Raw genomic sequence first — 17,322 nt, 5'->3', positions numbered from 1 at the left:
AAGCTTTTATAAGCACTCATTAATTTTTCCATGTCTTTGACCTTCACCCAATAATATCTTTCCATTTGTAGATGGCCACAGAAAATTATAATCATTTCCCAGTATATTCCTTTTGTACCATGAGCAAGACAGTGTGATGATACACGTTTATGCTGAGTTCAAGTAGAGTTTAAGGTTTTGCTCTATCACCAGTCTTCCTAAAGCAGTATAAGTCAGTTGTTTCAACTTAGGGTAAAATGACTGGTTTCTTTTCTATATTAAAATAGCTATTCATGGAAAGACTAGTCATTTCTCTAGGCTAAGTAATAGGTTGCATGCATTTTTTTAAACTCTTGCCTTCTGTCTTAGAAACAATAGTAAATATCTGTTCAAAGACAGAAGAGCAGAAAGGGCTAGGCAGTTGGAGTTAAGTGACTTGCCCAGGGACAAATTGCTGGGAAGTGCCTGAGGTCAGACTTGAACACAGGTCCTCCCAACTCCAAGTATGGCACACTCTACCTACCTGCTCCAGTTGTATATGTTTTTAATGACTATTAATAGCAGCTTTCTTAGGTACCATAAGCAAATGTCAGTATTTTTAATGGCAAAAAAGAAAAAAAACTGGAAAGGCAATATGGCTTAGTGAATAGAGAGCTGGCCTTGAACCAGAAAGATCTGAGTTCATGTCTTTACCATTGACACGTATTGGATCTGTAGCTCCTGGGAAATTTGCTTAGTTTCTCAGTACTCTAGGCAACTCTTTAAGACTAATTTACAGAGAAGTTGTCAAATTGCTTTGATAGAGGGGGTTTTCTCTTCTGGGAGTTCTCCATATATCAATGAAATCACAGTCCTAGTCCTTATGCTTTTAGATTAAAAACAATAAAATTAGAAAATATTGAAAATCTGGAGATGTTTTTAATGTGTTTAATTCTTATCTATTTCTTCTTTTTTTCTTGTAGGTAGAAGAGGAGATACAGACCCTATCTCAAGTGTTAGCAGCAAAGGAGAAGCATCTAGCAGAGATTAAGAGGAAGCTTGGAATCAATTCACTACAGGAACTAAGGCAGAATATTGCCAGAGGCTGGCAAGATGTGACAGCCACATCTGCGTAGGTTCTTAACTCCCTTTACTTCTTGGGAGTATATTTTCTTCCTTTTTTTTTTTAACCCTTACTTTCTGTCTTGGAGTCAGTACTGTGTATTGGCTCCAAGGCAGAAGAGTGGTAAGGGCTAGGCAATGGGGGTCAAGTGACTTGCCCAGGGTCACACAGCTAGGAAGTGGCTGAGGCCAAATTTGAACCTAGGACCTCCCGTCTCTAAGCCTGACTCTCAATCCACTGAACTACCCAGCTGCCCCCTATTTTCTTCCTTCTGATTCAGATTTTGAGATAAGAAGGCTACATTGAACAAGCCAATTCTAGATTTTCAATTCTACCTGTGTATTACTGTGCGCAGCTGCTGAATCAGTTTCCCAAATCTGTTCCTCTAGTTCTTTAGCCTTAGATGGCAGAAACAAAAACTGTCCTGGGTGCACATAGATTGTGCCTCATAGCGAGACAGATGAGTATATCTAGTTCTGTCCTTTCTGATGAAGTGAGCAGTCATTTTATTCATTACCTAATTACTAGATTTTTCCCCCCTGAAATTGCATTGCCACAATTCCTGGATATCGACTCTTATTTCCCCCCAAAGTGATAACTACAAGTGATTCTATTTGTTTGCTTTAACAATATAAGCCTTTTGATTCTGTTACAGTAAGGAAAAGTAGTAGAAAGCACCATTCACAAAGTTTGGAGCCCATGCTATCCCGGATATAATGTCGCATTGGAGATATACCTTACACAAGCATTCGCTCCTGAGAGCTATGTTTCTAACAAGCATTTGTTAGCTCTCGTGACTTTAAATCCTTCTCTAGAAACCTTGTAAGTAATTTTCAGAGAACATGCAGATGCTTAGATTTCATTTGAATCATAACAGTTAGGTTCACCAACTTCATTCACAGTTCTTTCCCTTGCTCCTGTCTCATCAGGTGAAGAGAGAATAAGCATTTGCTCACATCAAACCTCAGACATTTGATTAGATTCTCTTTTCTGTGTTGTTCATGTGGTTGAAGCAAAAAAAAAAAAGACCAAGTATATATTACATCTTTGTTTTGAACTTTTGCCTAAGGTGAAAGTTAAGTGGCCTTCTTTAAATTCTGTAGTCTATGACCTTGGGGCTGGTGGTCTGTCATGACTATTCTTGGATATCTCAGAAATTCTAGATCTGAAAAGTCAATAGACTGAACTTTCTAACTTGATTCAGGATGTGGTGTGAGGGGAATGTTGTAAGGAAAGGTAGGGTGTGTGTGTGTTTGTGTTTTCAAAAGACTGGTTTATTGATGCTCTTGAATTTCAGTTATCTCCACTTCTGAAATTAGTTATTTGAAAAGATTAATTTGCTAATGTTTGTCTTATTTAACTTAGTAGTTGTTTTGCTCTGTTCTTTTAATTAAATATAGATACAAGAAGACATCAGAAACTTTGTCTCAGGCTGGACAGAAGGCCTCAGCTGCTTTTTCTTCTGTTGGCTCTGTCATCACCAAAAAGCTTGAAGATGTAAAGTATGTGCCCACTTTCCATAGTTTATTGGTAGTCCCTTCTAGTATTTTCTTAAGGGCCCATTATTGTGATTATAAATTTTCCCTAAGACTTTTGGGTAGTATCTGAAAATTGAGTGATGATTGTGTAGAATCTAACTTCTAAGTTTTTCCTGGCATGGAGGAGCAGCAACTTGGAAACCTGAATTTGAATTGGCGACCAAAATATTTTGAGGTTTAATGGTCTTAATATTTTAATAGTAATCTCATTTTCTCAGTCTACTAAATTCTAGTTGTGAGTTTTTTTGAATTTTGTGTTTCACTTCTAAATAGTTTAAATTCAGAGTAAGTATTTCATTATTATTTTTGTGATTTTAGTATTTTGTTTAGTATTTTTATTAGTGATTTTTTTATTATTATTTTTGTGATCGTGAGGAAATATCAACATTGAATGGATGTGCAAAACTGTATTGAAGTGCACGGTTAGTAGGCGAGCTTGTCTTCAGTACATTTCTGTTTGTACCATGGCATATTTTTAGCTTGTCTTTAGTCATTTGTCTGTACTAACTTACGAGCTGTAGCTTTCCTACATGCTTAGAGTCTAATCTTGCTTAACTTTGAGTCATTGTCATTTAATTTGCACTTGTATTTTAGATAAAACCATGTACTTCTCCTTGCTACTTTGATGCAATTGTGTCATAGCTTTTTCTTTTTTGGTTGCAATTTTTTTCTCATGTGGATTAGAACATTGCTGAAAATGGTAGGTAGCTTGGTTTTAGTCTATTTTGGTTTTGTCTGCATGCAAAATTTTAGTATATTCAGAGTGCATGAATCTCCATGTTTTCCATTTGCAGGAAAAGTAGTTTTGCAATTAGAATTCTTTTGGCTGAATAAGTTTGGATGGATGTGTGTCCATATTGTACTTTTGTTTCACTCCAGAAGGTCTAAAATTCATTGATAAATCCAGATATAACCAAAATTCAACATAGGTTTATAGTAAATTATATGCCTTTAAGCATTCATTTTTCTCTCTCTTCTCTGCCTGCTTCTCTCCCTCCCTCCCTCCCTCCCTCCCTCCCTCCCTCTCTGTCTTGCTCCAAGTTAAGACCCTGTGACCTTTTTTTATTGTAGGTCATTTAACCCTTTTAGATTTATCAGAGCTTCCTTTCTTTTTTAATGCTTACTCTGGCTTCCTGTAGATTGCAGGCTTTTTCACATTCTTTTAGGTAAGGAGAGCTTGAAAAATATCTGAGGTTCAGCAGTTGCATAAAACAAATATGATAAATTTAGATTATTCTGATGTATAGGAAATTCAAAGTCTTATTTGTTGTCTTTGCCATTTCTTTGAGTTGTAAAGTTCTTTTTCCATAGATTTTAAAATATTGTTAATTTTAGGGGAAGGTTTCTTGGTAAAACCCGGGTAGCAGTGTGCACATTAATGTATTCAATGTGCAATGGTACATTGATTCCTTAAAAAAGTAATTTAAAAATTGGCAGAGAATTCCTTTTCCTCCTTTTATAAAAGGATGGTGATTTTCATGCCACATGGAACTATTCCCTTCTAATGGTTTTCATCTCTGTTATGCTTGGTGCTTTACTATGGCATTTTTAGAAAGGACATTGGGATTTTCTTTGAATGGGCCCTATAGTTAGTTGTACTTGATTTCAACACTGCCTCTTGATGTAATTTCATTGTAAATTGATTACTTTGTATTGTCTGACATCTGAATAACTACTATGAAATATTATTTAAAATAATTTCATACCTATGTGTCAGTTACCTACTAAAAGCATGGGTGTAAAAATTTCTTATACTTTGAAGAACTGATAACTAACCATATTTAAAGGCTATCAGCAAATCATCATTTTAAAAAATTAAAATACAAGTATATTATTGTAATGAAAAAATAAGTCATTAAGATGAAAATACATTCAGTAACTAGTTGTACCAAATGGGAATAATCCAGGGGAAAACACAGGTTAAAAAAAAATCTTGCTTTAAGGTAAATCTCTTTTCTCCTAATGTAGACCAATCTTTTAATTAGTTGTCTGCTAAATAGGGGCAAAAGTAAGTCTTTATTTCTAATTGGAGTGGAGCCAAAGAGATTCCAATAGTAATGTTCATATATAAGGACTCAGTGAACATTTAGCAAAACAAACTGACTTAATCATAATAATGTACAAACTCTATATATTGAACTGTTTAAATAAGAAAGCAATCTTAGTTTTGAAAGGATTATATCTCTGGGGTACCAGTTTTGAATATCATACCCAGTGATATTCACCCAAATTCACAGTGATAGAGGTACCTATCAAGCGACTTTTGACTAGCATAATAATGGAATAGGTTGTTTAGAAACTCATACTGAATACTCCTATTATTTTCTGCTTGAGTTATTAGCATACAGTGCTTTTTAGAAAAATTAATATATGCTTTTGTTCCAGTCTTACCTATTTTAAATCATTATAAATGTATGCTGTTGTAGCTTAATTTTTTTAAGATGGCAGTGAATCTAGAATCTCATTCATCATGATTGAAATTAAAGAATACTTCATTTCTCCCATTAAAAAAAAAGTCATATTAATTACATTGCAGATTGAATTATCTGACTGTTATCATATAAAGAAACAAAATAGGTCTTAAGAGATAGTTTTTTTAAACATGCCCTCAGTGTTCTACTCTTTTGTGCAAAAATATCAAATTTCTGAGATTTCCGTTATAGTTTATGTTACTTAGAGAAAGTAAGACATACTTTAGTTTCTTCTGCTATTTTTTACTCCGAGGGAAATTTGTTCCTTATAAACTTTTTGTTATTTTTATCCAATTTGGGCTTTTACTGTTCTATAAGCTCTCTGTGACATGGGAATGGGCATACTTGATAACTCTGTAACCTGATAGCCTTTTCCCTTTGCTTGGGATTTTCCTTTCCCCTTTACCATCCTGCCCACCTTCCTCAGCCTGGTACAGGTGATAGATCTAGCAAAAGAAAAGGTAAATCCCAGATGCTGTTCCTCTCTCTACCACAGACTTTTCAACCCCCTCGTCTCCTCCTTCCTGGTAGTTTGGTTCTGATTTGGACTATCACCAATACCTGACCCATCTTCACCCTGAACCTTGGCTTCCAATCCAGAACATACTCCTTTAATGAAACGGCCAGAATAACCTGAGCATTCCCTCCATCACACTTCCCCAGTTCTGTTGCTTCTGCCTACCTGAACTCCTTCAGCAACTCTGTGCCATTTTACCTATGGATTACAACTAAAAAAAAAAACAGAGGGTGGTGCTAGGGCCAAATCCTCTGTACTGAGGAAGAATCCTGAACCTTTGGCATTGGAGAGAAAGGAGATTGGCTAATTACAAAGAAAGGTCAGTGAGGGACTGAGTGGCCAGCCTGGGACCTAGAAGTGACACTAGCAGAAGAGCATCTTTTTATAGCACCTTACTGTTAAGCCTTGAAGTAGCAGTCTTTGTCCTTCATCTTCCCAATCCCCCATCTCTTCCTTTCTCTCATTTCTTTACTTCTGAGAGGCTTTCTGTTTTCCCAGACCCACCACTTATTTCGAGTTAGGGATGGAGGGTAGGAATAGGAAAGCAGGAGGAAATAAGAAGGGAAGGGAAGTTCTTCCTCCTGCAGGAATAGGGGAAAGTGTGTTCCTGATATGCTAAGTTAGAACTCAGGGAGCCTTAGACTAGGATTCGCCCTGGCCTCTAAAAAACAAGGTTTCAGACAGCGAACATGGATGAACTTTTGTAATGTAGCCTGTTTTTAAATTGCAAACTACTTCTATGTAACTTTAAAAAATCTAATAGAAATCTTATTCTCTCTTGTTATAGCCTCCAAACTGTAACTGACTAGCTTTTTTTTTTTTTGGGTCTAGACCATGGTAGCCAATGAGGCAGAGACGTATTACCAAAATTGAATGATAAATTCAGGACTGAGCCACTTCTGCACTGTCTGTAGCCATGACTGGTGCATCTGACCAACACTATTTAGCTCAAAAGAAACAGTAGAAATTGATGCAGATACAAAAGCACAGTTAGATTTCATGATTCCTCTCTGTATCTTCCTTCGCTAGGACACCCATCTTTTCCCTGTACTATATTTTATTCTATTCCACAGAGATCCCTGGATATAGACCTTGAGCACAATGGACGGGCCTCAGAGGTATACCCCTCCCTTACCTGGCTAGCATTCTCAGACCTAAGGTAGTAACTTCAGATCAAAGGCCCTGATTGATGACCCAGGGGACAGTCTCTTCAGCCTAACCCTTTGGAAGAAGTAGGGTCTTTCTCTCATTAGTTGTTCTTGGACCCGAGTCTGTTCTTTTTCATACTTAACCTCTCAAGGTCCTCTGGCCAGTTTCACTCCTTTGTCTTGGTCACAGAAATGTTTGCTTTGATATCTTGCCCTGTTTAGTAGCCAAAAGAATTTCAGCACTTAGTTTTAGAAGGTTGATCGATTAAGTGTAAAATTAGTGCCCTTGTGACTGGAGTTTGAAAACTAGTTTCACACATCTTTCTTCTGTCTCATGTTAATTTTGAATATTAAATTGGGAAATAAGGACTAAATGTTTGTGTCAAAAAAGCATAATACATGACAAAATAGCTATTATTGATATAATTCTGCTAAGTCAAATTCAAAGGTAGTTTCATCCAGCCTGTCTTGTCTTAGAGTGAGTTGGTGCATTATTCTATTATTCTAGCAAATATATATAGTAGTATTTATTTAGCAAATATTTGTTTATTTCTTTTTAATTTTTTAAAAAATTCCATATTCATTTATTTGTTTTTAATTAAAAAAAAAAACAAACAAACCTTACCTTCTGTCTTAGAATCTATACTGTATAAGGGCCAGGCAGTTGGGGTTAAATGACTTGTACCTAGGACCTCCCATCTCTAGGCCTGGCTCTCAATCCACTGAGCCACTCAGCTGCACCCCCCGCCCCAGTATTCATTTTTGTGAGTAATCCTATAAAACCTACCCCCCAAAACATAAACCCAAATAAACAATTGAAAATTTGCATGCTTTCATCTGCATTCTGACTCCAACAGTTCCTTCTTTGGAGGTAGAGAGCAGTCTCTATCATAAGTTCCTCAGAATTGTTATTGATCATTGTATTGCTGATAATAGCTAAGTCTGTCACAGTTGATCATTCAACAGTATTACTATTACTGTGTACAATGATCTCCTGGTACTTATTTTACTCTGCATCCATCTAAGTGTTTCCAGTTCTTTCTGAAATCATCTTATTCATCATTCCTTACAGCACAGAAGTATTCCTTCACTATCATATACCTCACTTTGTTCAGCCACTCCCTGGTGGAGGGATGTTCCTTTATTTTCCAACTCTTTGCCACTACAAAAAGAGCAGCTATAAATATTTTTGTACAAGTAAGTCCTTTCCCCTTTTTTTCAGCAAATATTTATTGAACATTGAGCAAGGTGTGTTTAGCTGCTGTGAGGAATAAAGAGACATACAAGATCTGGTCTTCTCTGCCTTTAGGAGACTTACCCCATGTAGGAAACCAAAGGGGCTTTAAGATTAATGAGTACAGTGTTTATATTAACAAATATTATTTTTGGCAAGAGCAAGAGTAAAAATAAGTAAAAAAGTGAGAAATATTTGGTGAGGCTCAGAGGACAGACTGCCCTTGAGTCATTTCTCTTATCAGCTTTGAGCTGATGCACATTTTGATAGTCCATCCTGTGTTTCTTGATTAATATGATTTGGAGCAGTGAGTGATACATGAAACGGTTTTAGAAGGATATTATATTTGTATCAGTACTACCCATTCCCTTCCACTCCACCCTGGATCTCCAGAGAGCTGCCTCATTTTCTGGAGAGTTCACGCATCCAAATCCTCTCCAAGCCCTAGTTCACAGGCCCCAGCTGATGTGTTTAGGCACCTGAGGACATCCACATTGCTAACCCCAACTGTGACCTTAGCACTGGAAGTCACTTGTCACTCTTCCCTTGATGGCCACTGTTCCGGTTTGCAAAGCCCCTGCCCAGAGACTACTCCCTCCTCATTACAACCATGATCATAGGTGCCCCTGCCCTGGAAACTCCTTTGCCATCCCAATGTGTGATCTGTAGTGCTTGCCCATGTCACATCCTCTTTCCAAATATTCTGCAAGGTGCTATGGATGGATGGCAGCTCCTGACACATTCCTGTTGAAAATTACGTTACCCAGAGCTCTTAGGTAGAGTTCGAGAATGGAAAGAAGGCATTAAGTGGAGCAGAATTAAAAAATAAATGGACTGCTGTGAGCCCTGTAAATTTAATTAATAATGACAGAGTCCCATTTGCTTTTAGTGAAACCTTTGGGATCTTATTTGATCTATTTTCCCCTTACTACCTGACATGAGCATGCAAGTAAAAAGGCTTCCCCAGCTACTTCTCCTGTGGAATGGTTGAACACCCTCCTCTTTAACCTCAGGCCTTACCTCAACCCATGGGCTGCCTGAAAAAGTCATAGAATGTTTCTTCTTCACCTCTGAGGAATGACTCCCTTGAAAAGGCAAAAAAAACTCAGTTGCCTGGCCTGCCACACATCAGGATTAAATATAGAAAACTGGATGTCAGTGGCTTTGCTAAGATAACGATGTAGGTCCCCTCAGATTTTTTAAAAGCTTCCCAGAGGGCATCAGGATGTGGCCAGAGGTGGTTGGAGGCATCTTACATGGCTCTCCAGATCAGTGAGGCCCTTAGTGCCGTTCCACTGGAACGTGAACCCAAGAGATGGCGGATTTCCTTGGAAGAATACAGTGAGCCCATTCTGAGCCAGGGCAGACATTTCTTGGGTCTGACTGTGCTGGGCTCCTTAGCTCTGAAGCGTCCTCCTCAGGGGGAGCCTCTCTGAAGTGAGCCCCACTGATTACTAGGGAGAGAAGGAATGGGCCTTGTGGTCTGGAAGATCTGCTGGCACTGGATTAGGCCACGAAATTATTCCTCTTAAGTGGATATTACCCAGAATACCAATGAATTCTCTCTTTTATGTGGACAGAGCAAGCAAAGCAGTAACTAGTTAAGAGTCACCTAGCAGCTACAGTAGCTCATAGCTGTGGGCTATATGACTGAATCCAGGACAGATTCAGGATTAGGTGTAGCACTGTGTCTTTAGGTACCTGCTTGACTCATCAACCACACAGTAATAGATAGCATTTATATGATACCTGAAATTGTCTAGATGGCTTTAAAGATAGCAACAAAACTCTGAAATAGTGGGTGCTATTATTATTCCTATTTTACAGGTGAGGAAACAGGAAAATAAAGATTTGTAAATTGCCCAGGATCAAATCACAAGCATCCAAGGAAAAATTTTAATTTGAACTTGGATCTCCTGACTTCAAGCTCAGTACTCTAGCCACTGTACCACTTACATATTTTATATATAATGGGATTGATTAATAATATTTCTCAAAAGATTATTTTAGGCATGCTTTGTTTTATGGATGTCATCTAGTTAATTCTCATAGAATCTCTGACAATTGGCCTGGAGGATTCGTCTTTTAAGTTATTTACATACATTTCCTTTTAAAATGCTCTATCATCTTATACTATATTTCACTTGTTTTCAGTTATAAGTCTGACTCTTCATGGCCCCCTTTGGGATTTTCTTTACAGAGATACTGGAGTGATTTTCCATTTCCTTCTCTAGCTCATTTGACATATTAGGAAACTTAGGCAAATTGGGTTAAGGGACTTGCCAGGGTCACACAACTAGAAATGTCTGAGGCCAGATTTGAACTTGGGAAGATGAGTCTTCCTGACCCTATCTACTGTGCCACCTCCAGCTACTCCAGGCTTTTTAGCATGATGTTCTTAGCAATATTGTTGGATACCTTCCCTGAGGACAAAAAACAGCCTTGAGATCAACTACTGCATTGACAGTAAACTATTTAACTTGAAAAGACTAAAAGCCAAGACTAGAAGTGGAGAGAGATTGTGTGCACCACTTTTTGATTCTAGATAATTGTGTACTCAGTGCCCTGATGACTGAGATGATGCCACAGAGCATGGATCATTTCCCTGCAGTTGGACCTGACGATTAACACCAGGAAAACAGAGGTTCTCCACCAGCCAGGACCATACCATCCATTCGTGGAACCATTGGTTACAGCAAATGGAGAAATCCTGAAGCTGTGGTTCAAGTCACTTCCTTGGTGGTATCCTCTTTGCACACAGAGGATGAGGCTGATACACACATAGCCAGAGCTAGCACAGTGTGGGGAGGTTCTAAAGGGAAGCACAGGAGGCTGCCTACCAAACTCAGAGTGTACACAGCCATTGTGTTGATCTCATTGTCTGTAAACCCTGGATAGGGATACTGGCCCCATGCCGGGAAATCAGATTGCTTCCATTGGAATCATTTCAGGAAGAGTTTGATGTTCCCCTGGCAAGACAGGGTACCGGGCACAGAGGTCCTTTCTCGAACTGGCCTGCCAAACACTCTGACTTCACTGCAGAGCATGCAGCTCTGATGGGCTGACCGCACTGTTTGAATGCCACATACACATTTGTCTATACTATTTTATGGAGAACCCACAGGTGAGTGCTCACACAGAGGTCAGGAAAAGTGATGCTAGATCTCTCTGGAGATCTTTTCTGTCCATTGTGAGATACAGGAGGCACTGGCATTAGGACCACCATCCAGCACTGTGTGCCCACGGCAAAGAGGATGCTGTGCTCTATGAGCAAAGCTGAATTGCAGGAGCTAAAAGAAACATGAGTTGTGCAGACATAGAAATCTCCATCCCAAATATCCATATGGGCTATTTGTGCCTTTGGATCTCCTGTTGTTCTGGCACCCTGTATATTGACCCTAACAGTGTAACATCATTTTGGCCTTTTTGGAGCAGGGCAACAACCATCATCTTAGAGTTGAATACAGATAGATTTGTGGCTGGTTTTCAGATTTAGGAAAGTGAACCACTACTATTTTGTTTAAATTTTAAATTTATTTAGTTACTACTCTTGTATATAACTTGCTTTAGGAAATTCAGAAATTAAAGGGCTGCTGCCCTTGCAATAAACAGTGAAATTGGACTTTAATTCCATTGTGGCCTTCAGAAATGTTATCCTTATTTATGGGCTTAAAGTACCAATGATGGATTTTTGTAGAGTTACAAAGTCTCCCTAAGTATTCTGTACTTTCTCTTTCTCTTACCCCTTCTGTGCTTGTTAGGAGTGTTCTAAAGTTTGCTGTTGCCTAGTCTTAGTCTTCACATAGCTGGTTCTGCTGCTAGTCTACTTTATTTATTTAATTTATTTTTTTAATTTGGTCAATTTCAAACATTATTCCTTGGTTACAAAAATCATTTTCAATTCCTCCCTACCCTCCCACTTCTCCTCTCCTCCCATAGTCGATGCACAATTCCACTGGGTATTACATGTGTCCTTGACCAGAATCCGTTTCCATATTGTTAGTATTTGCACTAGAATGTTCATTCAGAGTCTACATCCCCAATCGTATCCCCTCGACCCATGTAATCAAGCAGTTGTTTTTTCTTTGGTGTTTTTACTCCCACAGTTTTTCCTCTGAATGTGGATAGTGTTCTTTCTCATAGATCTCTCTGGGTTGTTCAGGATCACTGCATTGCCACTAATGGAGAAGAAATCCATTACATACCACAGTGTATCAGTCTCTGTGTACAATGTTCTCCTGGCTCTGCTCCTTTCACTCTGCATCACTTCTTGGAGGTTGTTCCAGTTCCCATGGAATTCCTCCACTTTATTATTCCTTTGAGCACAATAGTATACCATCACCAACATCTACCACAATTTGTTCAGCCATTCCCCAATTGAAGGGCATCCCCTCATTTTCCAATTTTTTGCCACCACAAAGAGCGCAGCTATGAGTATTTTTGTACATGTCTTTTTCCTTATTATCTTTTTGGGGTACAAACCCAGCAGTGCTATGTCTGGATCAAAGGGGAGACAGTCTTTTAGCGCCCTTTGGGCATAGTTCCAAATTGCCCTCCAGAATGGCTGGATCAGTTCACAACTCCACCAGCAATGCATTAATGTCCCTACTTTGCCACATCCCCTCCAGCATTCATTACTTTCCTCTGCTGTCATGTTAGCCAGTATGCTAGGTATGAGGTGATACCTCAGCTTTGTTTTGATGTGCATCTCTCTGATTATCAGAGATTTAGAGCACTTTTTTATGTGCTTATTAATGGTTTTGATTTCTTTTACTGAAAACTGCCTATTCATGTCCCTTGCCCATTTATCAATTAGAGAATGGCTTGATTTTTTATACAATTGATTTAGCTATTTGTAAATTTGAGTAATTAGACCTTTGTCAGAGGTTTTTATGAAGATTGTTTCCCAATTTGTTGCTTCCCTTCTGATTTTGGTTACATTGGTTTGTTTATACAAAACTTTTTAATTTGATATAATCAAAATTATTTATTTTACATTTTGTGACTCTTTCTAAATCTTGATTTAAAAATTTTTCCTTTCCCACAGTTTTGACATGTATACTATTCTGTGATCACCTAATTTACTTATAGTTTCCTTCTTTATGTTCAAGTCATTCACCCATTCTGAGTTTATCTTGGTGTAGGGTAGTCTACTTTATTTAAATGTAAAAGATTCCCCCACCAAGTGATCCCTCTGTGGGATGTTTAGTAGACCTCTGGGTGAATTAAAAAGAAAGTTGAAGAATAATGAGCCATATTTCAGGGGGATCTTTCACTGTTTTCTGAGTCTAAAAGAACCAGAGAGGTCTCTTTGTCCTTGACTCGGGGAGCAGGAGCCAAGAGGAGGAGCTGTAGGAAGACACTGAACTGGGAAAAGGGAAGAGAGAAGCAGCCCTTCAGCACTAAGACAGAAGAAACCACCATAGGAACAGGGATTAGACACCCCCAGCATAAAAAAAAATTAAAAAAAAGGTCGCTTAGACTGATTAGGCAAGATGTGTGTCAGGACTGAAGCTTTACCCTCCTCCCCCCAATTAGGGACCCTGGGATTGCATTCCTGTATATCCTTTCTCCATTCGATGGAGACTCCTAGAAGTCTAAAGCCTTTTTCCTCAGGGAGTAATAAGAGAGATTTGCCTACCATCTGAGAAGTAGCACAAGGTGCAAGTTGACATTTTCACTTGAATCGACATAATCTAATAAATGAGGAATGAGGGACTAAACTTGAGATTTCATTGTAGAGGGAACTCCTGGGTAAGGGAATTTCCTCTACTAATTCAGGAGGGTTCCCTTTCTGTGACTGATAATTGTCAGAATGACATAATGTGACTCTTTCTAGGGCAGGGAGATGTTTAGTGACTTGTCCAGTGTTATTCAGCCAGAATATATTGGAGGTAGGATTTGAATCTGGGTCTTCCTGGTTTTAAGGAGGATGCTTTTTCTAGCATACCACATTGCTTCACAATGAGTGATGTCACTTTCTCATTAATGCAATGTTCAGTTCAGGTGACCACTGTTTTAAAGAGTCACTACAGCATAGTAGATGAAATGTTAAGTTTGGAGTCAGAGATGAATTTGAATGATTTCCACAGACACTTATTGGATGTGTGACCCCTCTTTTTAAATTCCCCTGTTCCCTATTCTAAGGGCACCAGCATCCTTGTAGCTATACAAGTTTCTACAACCTTGGGGTCATCTTTGAGTCATCATTTCTCTTTCCATAACATTTCTCACATATTTCCCCTTCTTTCCACTCAGGACCACTATACTCATTCAGGCCCATATTGCTTCTCAGCTGAATGAATGCTACTGCCTCCTTCCTGGCCCCTGTCTCTGAAGGGTTTTCTCCTTCCAGGCCATCCTCCAAACTGTGCTTAGTGACTAAAGGGATTTCCCTAAAACAGAGGTCTGACCCTTTCTCCGGGGGCTTATGAACTCCAGGGGCTCCCCATTATCTCTAGAATCAAATATAAATCCAATATCTGGCATTGAAAGTTCTTCACAACTTGTCTTCTTTATGCCTTTCCAGTCTTCCCTTTGACTATTTTGGAAATCCAGACACACTGACCTGTGTGCTATATTACAAACACTGTGCTCCGTCTCTCATCTCTAAGCCTTTGCACCAGGTATTCCTATGCCTGGATGCCCTTTCTCCTCATCTTGCCCTTTTGGAATCCTTGTTTCCATCAAGACTCTCCTCAAAAGCAACTTCCTGTATGTAGCCCTTCCTTATCTTCTCAGTCATTAGTGCCTTTTCCCCATACTGCCTTATATCATTTTGTACCTACAGAAACATATTTATGTGCATATATGTATACAAACACATACATACAAATTGCCTTTCTCGTTAAAATATAAGCTCCTCAAAGGTAAGGGATTATTCCAGTTTTTTGTCTTTTGTTTCTCCATATCTGACATAGCATTGCTTATTGAGTGATTGATGCTGGACAAATCACTTACTCAGTTACTCATTTATAAAGTTAGCAACATAAGAGCATCTACTCACCAAGATGGTGAAGAGCAAATGATATAGGTAAGCCATAAAGTACTAAATAATAATTATTATTAATGAAATTATGATTAGTTATATCAGGGACCATGGTTTTATGATTTAGCATCTAAAAGCAACGTATATCCACAAAATTCAGAACAAACACACATTGACTAGACCTTTTACTATGAGCATTACCCATTACCAGCTTTCAGTCATTGATTGAAAAACATATAATAGTGTTTCCAAAATCAGCATATTGAAGGATTTGATGAACCTAGAGATTGGGCTATCTTAAAATGTGATTCCAATACACAAGAATTGAAGGTATGTTCTCATCTGTGAATGTCTTCCTAAGATAAAGAGATATCATCTGCCTTTAATGAGAGGTTGATAAACATTCTTTATAAAGAAGGAGGTGAACTTAGAAATGAATAGCCTTGAAGTCAGAATAGAAAAATCACTTACTAGAAAACTGACACAGCTTTCTAAGACTGATGCAGTTTAAATAAACAATGCATTACAAAACCAGTATTTCTAGCCAGTTGATGAATTTTTTTTAAGGTGAAAACAAAAATCTGTTTGTTTATTTGGATCCTAGCCTATTAAATTTTTTTCTAACCAAGAGAAAAATGGGAGTTATATTAAGAATGATGGTCAAACTTTATCTTTAAAAAATAAATATAGTCCCCCCCCATGAAAAAAAAATCCTTGCAACAAATATGCACAGTTAAGCAAAACAAGGTCCCATATTCACAGTGACCAAAAATGTTTCTCATTCTGCATATTTAGTCCATCACCTTTCTGTCAGGAAATGGGTACCCTTCTTTATCATAAGTCCTTTGGAATTATGGTGGATCATTACAAATTCATTAGAGTTCTTGAACCTTGTAAAATTGGTCATTTTTACAATGTTGTTCTTATAGGGTAAATTATTCCACTCACTTTACATGATTTTATACAAGTCTTCTCTGGTTTCCCTGAAAACTGCCCGCTTTCATCATTTTTTACAGTATAACATGCTCAAACTTTAAAAAAAGTTATCAAATATATATTTATTGAGAAATATTCCAGGTCTCAAGGAGGTTGTTGCCACCTAATGTGTAGGGTTGCAGCTCTTTCAGTTTTTTGGCTTGTTTTTGACTTTCTAGATGTCATAAATCATTAGACTTTTAAGTCAAAAGACTTGTGTAAATCTTACTCTCAGACACTGGGTTTACTCATCTGTAGAGTAAGGATATTATCTTCCCTGCTTATGTACTGTATGGCATTATTTTGATGATCAAATGAGATGTGTGAATGTATTTTGAACATTGTAAAGTACTGTAAAAATATTTTTGCTTCAAGCCAATTTAACTGAAAGAAAAAATATTGGTGACTTTCTTTCATCTTTCTTTCGAAGTAAATACTTCTCACTTTCAACTTTTATTATACTAAAAAGCTATAAGGCTCCGAGCAAACAAAGTTTCTTTTGATTTTAGAAATGTCTAATGGTTTGGTCACTAACTAAATTTCTATCTCTTTTTAATGCTGGTCCTTAGTATTCGCTCCATTCAACATTCAATTAGCATGCCTGCTATGAGGTAAAGTATATTCTTGTGAAAACAAATGATTGCAATGAGTGAATGACTCTTGGGTATACTAGAGAGACTTCATTGTTTCCTTAGTTACCTCCTAGACCTTACTTTTGGTAAAAACAAATAGCCCCTATGTGGAGCTGTGAAGAGTGCCAAGTGGTTGTCCCTCACACCCAAGAGTCAGGTCAAACTGCCATTCCAAAGGAAGGCTGAGATTTACAAAAGCAGGGTTTGTAGCCAGCTGATAAGCTCTGATTTATTTTTACAAATACGAAAGTCAAATTCCATTCTCCTGTTTTGATTTTAACCTCTGACTCTCCCTTATAACTGAGGGCAGAATAGGAGTTTTATTAAATTTTCAACTCCCTGAGGAAAATCGTATTTTCAAGCATTTGAAATAAGGTAGGAAACACATTCTGTTCCTACAGGTGTCTGCCAGTAAGTAACTTCTCCATCCTCTCGCTCTGCTTCTCTACTGACGCATTCCCTTTCCTTGAGCCTGCCCCTTCACTTTGCTCTAACCCTAAGCCTGGCACTGGGAACCCTACAGCCCTGTTACTGCCTGGATGAGGACACTGAGTTGTGATATCATTAGAGTGGCAGCGAGAAAATGAACATGTTTATTCCAAGCGTGCTGCTTCCCCAAGAGAGGAATGGGAGGGGACCAGACTTTAAGATCTTAGCTGTAGGCAGGTATGCAGAGGGACATGGACATATTAGAAAAATGTTTCTCAGTTCAGTCATATGAAAATGTGACTGAGGTAA

General features: G+C 38.1%; 1 protein-coding gene across 6 annotated transcripts in view; it reads left to right on the top strand.

Moving 5' to 3' along the window:
* Nucleotides 1-17,322, top strand: part of TPD52 (tumor protein D52) — a 371,490-nt gene that overhangs the window by 114,436 nt on the left and 239,732 nt on the right. For 2 of the 6 annotated variants that reach the window (XM_007486911.3, XM_001377421.4), the window contains exons 3-6: nt 942-1,090; nt 2,482-2,583; nt 3,759-3,785; nt 16,522-16,563. In XM_007486911.3, the coding sequence (XP_007486973.2) occupies nt 942-1,090; nt 2,482-2,583; nt 3,759-3,785; nt 16,522-16,563 (320 nt within the window). The remainder of the gene's footprint in view (nt 1-941; nt 1,091-2,481; nt 2,584-3,758; nt 3,786-16,521; nt 16,564-17,322) is intronic. The other 4 variants (XM_007486912.3, XM_007486915.3, XM_007486913.3 and 1 more) reach the window with 2 other exon arrangements.

The sequence above is a fragment of the Monodelphis domestica genome, chromosome 3, assembly GCF_027887165.1.
Source record: "Monodelphis domestica isolate mMonDom1 chromosome 3, mMonDom1.pri, whole genome shotgun sequence".
In the NCBI taxonomy this organism is placed as follows: Eukaryota; Metazoa; Chordata; class Mammalia; order Didelphimorphia; family Didelphidae; genus Monodelphis; species Monodelphis domestica.
This window is presented reverse-complemented; position numbering and strand designations above follow the sequence as displayed.